The sequence below is a fragment of the Benincasa hispida genome, chromosome 9 (assembly GCF_009727055.1).
Source record: "Benincasa hispida cultivar B227 chromosome 9, ASM972705v1, whole genome shotgun sequence".
In the NCBI taxonomy this organism is placed as follows: Eukaryota; Viridiplantae; Streptophyta; class Magnoliopsida; order Cucurbitales; family Cucurbitaceae; genus Benincasa; species Benincasa hispida.
Window position 1 is genome coordinate 89,632,147 of NC_052357.1, and position 6,135 is coordinate 89,638,281.

The 6,135-nt window shown below is 33.7% G+C and overlaps 1 protein-coding gene across 1 annotated transcript; it reads left to right on the top strand.

Moving 5' to 3' along the window:
* The first annotated feature begins 1,298 nt into the window (after window positions 1-1,298).
* Window positions 1,299-3,984, top strand: LOC120085853 (probable sodium/metabolite cotransporter BASS1, chloroplastic). Its single transcript, XM_039042075.1, has 7 exons — window positions 1,299-1,856; window positions 2,400-2,493; window positions 2,570-2,603; window positions 2,690-2,744; window positions 3,080-3,163; window positions 3,254-3,541; window positions 3,679-3,984. The coding sequence occupies exons 1-7, from the start codon at window positions 1,299-1,301 to the stop codon at window positions 3,814-3,816; spliced, it is 1,251 nt and encodes a 416-aa protein (XP_038898003.1). The 3' UTR covers window positions 3,817-3,984.
* The last annotated feature ends 2,151 nt before the right edge of the window (window positions 3,985-6,135 follow it).

Below are 6,135 nucleotides of genomic sequence, written 5' to 3' on the forward strand. Positions count from 1 at the left end.
TTTTTGAAAAAGTAAAGAATAAAAACATTTATAAGTATGGTGTTTCAGGTTATAGGATCAATTTATTATTATTATTATTTTATATTTAATGTAATACAAATTATATGAAACAAAACAATTAGATCAAGGCATCTCATTTATCATCCCAAAAATTTTTAAAAGATATATCAAAATATTTAAAGAAAAATGGAGAAAAACATCCGACAAATTATGATCTATAATTTTGTAGGATGTTGTATAGCTAGGGTGGGTAATGGGGTCAAGGTGAGGGGTTCTCCCCATCCTTGTCTCTGTGGGGTATTTTCTTCCATCTCTGTCCCTGTCTCGACCAATTGAAGGTGAGGACAGGGATTCCTCGTTGGGGGAAATGGGGCCCTACGGGGACTCATCCTCGTATTAAAAAAATAAAAAATTTAGTTGGGAACGGGGATGGGACGGACGAGGTAGGGATACCCTACTCGTCCTCGCCTTGTCCCTGTCCTGATCAGGGTGGAGACTCAATCCTGCAGAGATTTTTGCCACTAAATTAGGAGAGATTTTTAAATTTTTTTTTTTTAAGAAAAGAATCAATTAAATTAAGAGAAATTTTCAAAGATTGAAAAAATGTCAAAGTATTTACTTAAATAGGAAAAAAAAAATACTAATAGACTTATTTCTGCCTCCATCAATTATAGACTTGTATCAGATTATATCACTGGTAGTGTCAATAATTGATAAATATTGATAGATTTCTATCGATTTCTTTCACTTATAGATTTTTATCGGTTTCTTTCCGTTATACATTTCTATGAGAGTCTATGATAGTAGTCTATCATTATCTATGATTATCATTTTAATTACTATTTTGAAACTAGCCATAAAACTAATTTAATTGATCTTTTATTGTCTATCATTTTCATTCTAATTAATAATTTTAAACTAACAATAAAATTATAAATAGAGAAGAAATAGAAAAAAATTATAGTTGAAGAACAAAAAGAAGAATAAGATTTATAGTGGAAGAAGAAGAGAAAAAAAATACGGTTGAAGAAGGAGAAGCCGGAAGATAGAGAAAAGTTAAAAGATGAGTTGGAGAAAATAATTAAATTTTGTTATTTCTGAAAATATTCCTGTGCATTACTAGTCTCATCACTACCAAACTCCGCTGTCCACCGCTCCACTTAACAAAGCTGACCCGTCATTGGAGCTCGGCCGATGCCGGAAACATTCAACTGAGATTCATAATCAAGTCGCCATCTAAGTTTCATTCTTCTTCTCCGTCTGGTCGTCGCTGAGACAGACAGAGAGAGAGAGAGAGAATGCAGTCTCTTCCATCAGATACTTTCGTTCTTCGTCCCCATATTCAGTCTCATCGATATTCCCTTTCAAGCTTCAGGCGACGCACTTCACTCGTCACGTCGTCTACCTCTAACAACCCGCTCCCTTCGTCTTTGTCCTCTTCTTCTCCCGCTGGATTCCACCGCGAATCTTCGCTACGGTTATTCAACGAACGAATTTGGAGTCGAAACGCTTTTTTCTGCTCCAAAACCAAACGGATTGATGTTGGATTGCTAGTTCCTCCTCTCCGATGCGAAGCTTCATCAAACGGAAACAGCGTTCAGGGCGAGCGCAGTTTGATGCAGTGGATTGAATTGCTTGGCGAAGCTTTATCTACTGCCTTTCCTGTTTGGGTGGCGTTAGGCTGCCTTTTAGGGCTGCTCAGGCCGGCTTCCTACGCTTGGGTTCAACCGGGATGGACTGTTCTTGGTATTACTCTCACAATGCTTGGTATGGGAATGACATTGACCCTTGAGGATCTTCGTGGAGCCCTGGCAATGCCTAAGGAATTGATTTCTGGGTTCTTGCTCCAGTATTCGGTCAGTTCGTTTGTTTACTGCGATTATGCTATTGTTTGAACGAATCTGTAACTTAATGATTTTGTTGATCTCAAGGAACATCTCGTGTATGCTGCATAATTCTGTATGTGTGTGCCTTGTAGAAATTTGTTCTAGTTCACAGGAGGAAAAGAAACCACATTAAATGTTCAAACAGAAATGCATGAAGTCAGTGCTATCTCTGGCCATCAGAAATGTTCCAAAATTGGCAATGAGTGTTGACATTAAATTATAGCGAGATGAAGATATACTATTACGAGCTAAATGAATGATTGATTCGTCATCTGTAATATTCCAGTACTTTCTTTGAATTGTATGTCAACTGTGTGATGAAAGGCATTTCATTTGGATGAAATCCTTCTATTATTGATCTACTTTGTAGGTTTTTTTGAGTTTCTACTAAGGAAACGATTAATAAGAATAGTGAGACATATTGAGGATTTGGATTCCAGTTTCTTTAGTAGTTTTAGGAACTTCAATCTATAAATGAAATTATGAGATAGACTTTCATGGTTCCTGTTGCAGGTGATGCCGATATCAGGCTTTCTTGTCAGCAAGCTTTTAAATTTGCCATCTTACTATGCAGCTGGTTTAATATTGGTTGGTTGCTGCCCTGGTGGTATGCATTGTTGGTAGTGACCTTTCTCATTCTCCCTATTATGTATTTTAATTGTTTGATTTATCTTTGGTTTCAGGAACAGCAAGCAATATTGTCACTTACATTGCAAGGTATTCTAATTTTCGAAATTCCACCCTTTAACTTCTTTCTTATTAAATTATCTTAGAGGTTAAGAAAAATTTTATGGCTTTTCCAGGGGAAATGTAGCTCTTTCTGTGCTGATGACTGCGGCAAGCACTATGGCAGCCGTGGTTAGCAAGCCTACATAATGCTTTTGCTGTTGGGCGTTTAGTTTTAAATTCAAGTTTGCATTCAACCAAGAACTTTTTTTTCTTTTGTTTTATGTAGTTCTTCTGTCATTAAAACAGAACCTGGTATCTTTGTTAGTAGAAATGCAAACAAATAAGCAATCACAGTTTACTCCTAATTTCATATTTACACGAACATAGGAAAAACATTAACTGAACACAACAATCATTTTTTTTTAATCTACCATATGTTCCGTTTCAACTTCTCTTCAACCTGCATGTAATTTAAGCAAACACAGTTTCATAGGTATTGAAGTCTAAGTTATCATTTCTTACAGATAATGACCCCTTTTCTTACTGCTAAACTTGCTGGTCAATATGTTGCTGTGGATGCAGCTGGGTTATTAATGTCCACACTGCAGGTGCTATTTCTAACAAACAATAGCAATATCAACATTTCTTCTTTTTTCATCTAATTACTCTCAAGTAACTTCACTTTCCATCATCTACAGATTGTTCTTCTTCCAGTGTTGGTTGGTGCATTTTTAAACCAGTATTTCCATGGCTTGGTTAAATTTGTCTCTCCATTCATGCCACCCATTGCTGTTAGTACTGTAGCTATTTTATGTGGAAATGCAATTGCTCAAAGCTCCTCTGCTATTCTGATGTCTGGCCAGCAAGTAGTGCTGGCTGCAGCTCTTCTTCACGCTTCAGGATTCTTCTTCGGTTATGTGCTTGCAAGATTGCTCGGCATTGATGTTGCATCTTCTCGGACAATCTCCATTGAAGTAGGAATGCAGGTAAAGCAGTTCATTTACCTATGGCATATCTTAGCTGCACTCGTCGGCAAGTTTGCTGCCGAGTATTTTACTACACAACTCATCAGTTTAGCCATTGTTGGTTTGACCTGGTTTAAATGAATCAATTTATGTGACAGAACTCGGTGCTAGGCGTTGTTCTTGCTACCCAGCACTTTGGAAATCCTCTTACGGCAGTGCCCTGTGCAGTTTCTAGCGTTTGCCACTCGGTCTTTGGCAGCGTTCTTGCTGGGATTTGGAGACAAAGCAAAGATTAGATGAAAATTATGTCTACATTTTGTATGGGACATGTGCTTTGATCCTTTTGATTCAGTAGATTTCTACCGTTGGGAAAGCTCATTAGCCATTTCCAATTGGTGCCGACAGGTGGTTTGCAATCATTACATGTTTGAACTTTGTTTAAGATATATATATATTTTTTTGGTCTAAAAAAGAGTTTAATTTGACTCTTTAATAATTTCTTTTCCAATTTTTTTTTTAAAAAAATCTAATTAAGTTGATTTATTTTCTTTTTGAGATTTGAAAATGCAGATGGAAATAGGTCATTTTGGGATTGTTTTATAGACATCTTAATTTTATTTTATGTTTTATGATTTATTGAATTCAATAAATATGCGGTTGATAAGGATTTTGGATTTTGTTTTCAAAAATTATTTTTTGGTTTTGTGACCAAAACAATACAAATTCTGAAGAAAAAAAATAATTCTTAGTGTATTTAGATTTTGAATTTAAAATTTTAAAAGATGGAATTATATTAAAAAGATAAAAACATTAAAAAAATATATAGTATTTTACGTTAGAAACTCAATTATTTTTGTTAAATTAAAATGTGTAATTATTATATATTATATGATATTATAAAATAATGATTATACAAATTTTTTAACATAATACAAGTTTATAAATTAATAAGCAATAGTTTAAATTCAACATAAAGTTTAGTGAGTAATTATCAATAATTTTATGGTTTATAAATATATTATCGAAAACCTTTTGAAAAATTGTTTTATTGAAATTTAAATATTGAATATGCTACTTGAATCCTATATTTTCAAATTTATGTTTTCAAATCAAGTAGACTATATAAATATAGGTTTAAATTCTATCTTAGTCTCTAAATTTTGAATTTTGTTCTATTTTGGTTCTTAAACTTTAAAAAACAATCGATTTAGTTATTCAATTTTTAAAGTCTTTATTTTGTTCTCTATTATTATGACTTTGTTAACTCTTTGATGAAATTGCATCTAGAATTGAGCAAATTGAAAATGAAGTAAAATGTCATCTACCAACGAGCCAAAAGATTAAACAGTTAAAATCTTGAACGCAAAATGACTTTGAGTTCAACTATAGAAAATCGTTTTACCACCTAATTCAAAATTGGAACTTTGATTTTTTAACGCGTTTAACTTATTCGGTAGTCTAATCATCTAAAAATACAAGACTATCTCATCGCTTTATTTAAGTGTTTATTTGTTTCACAAATATTGTCATGAGATTTTATTTCACAAGATTTTACTTTTTATTTTAAAATCCAGGATATTATTATTCAAGAAACTTTAAAACCCATATGACATGGGTTTTTTAATGTCCTCCATACTTAGTGGGATTTTTATCCTAGGGAGATAGATAGAGTCGGATTAATTAATAAATTAATATCAATTAATTACTACTATTTATTTTAATTAATTATTAAATATAAATATATTATTTAGGCTTAACAAATTTCTCTACCAGGTCTTCAACTCTCCCTGCTGATTCAACTAGTAGAGAGGAATTCGTCCAGTTAGCTATAGCGATCACAGAAGTTCGAATCTCCTTTCTCAGTCCACTCTTAAACCGTTTATATCTATCCTCCTCCTCAACTATAATTGTAGAATCATATCTAGATAACTCTATATACTTCTATTCATATTCAGCTACTGTCATGTTTCTTTGAACAAGACTTAAGAACTCGTTCCTCTTTGCCTCACGAAAGGAAGTGGGATAATACTTTTTTAAAAAAAAAAAAAAAAAATCTCTTAAACTCATCTTAAGTCATCATCTCCGACATGTTTCTTCTGGAGTCCATCACTCTCCATTACTGTTCTGTTCTTTTCTGTAGCAGAAATACCGCTAGCTTGACCTTATGGTCTTTAGAACATTTAGTAACCTGACAAAATTTTTCCATATGAATTAACCATACTTATGCATCTGCTGGCTCAATCGTACCCTCAAATGCAGTGGCAGCCAGTGCTTTCATTCTTTCAATCACATACTTTTTTTTTTTTTTGGATTCGTCTGTATAGACCTCACATTGGTTGCTATTCTCTGAGCAATTATGTAAAAAATCCTATCTTCTAGATTACGGTCAACTCTATCCTGAGAGATATTGGACTCTCCCTTGAATATTGCATCCCTTACTACTGGTTCTTTGGTAGAGTCCTAAACCCCGTCCGCCGTCTGTCGAGTCAGTCCGTCACTTCTTTGAGACATGTTTCCTATAACATTTTCATTATTAGATTCATAACATCATTTACATGCCCCTAAACTAATGCATGACTTTATTTCCTAAAACTTTATGCTCTGATACCAACTTG

Bases quoted from the DNA above. Each gene is read 5' to 3' on its own strand.
- LOC120085853 (XM_039042075.1), top strand. From the start codon at position 1,299: ATGCAGTCTCTTCCATCAGATACTTTCGTTCTTCGTCCCCATATTCAG. The intron at 2,604-2,689 runs GTATTCTAATTT...TGGCTTTTCCAG, and splicing joins ATTGTCACTTACATTGCAAG to GGGAAATGTAGCTCTTTCTG. The intron at 3,164-3,253 runs GTGCTATTTCTA...CATCATCTACAG, and splicing joins TATTAATGTCCACACTGCAG to ATTGTTCTTCTTCCAGTGTT.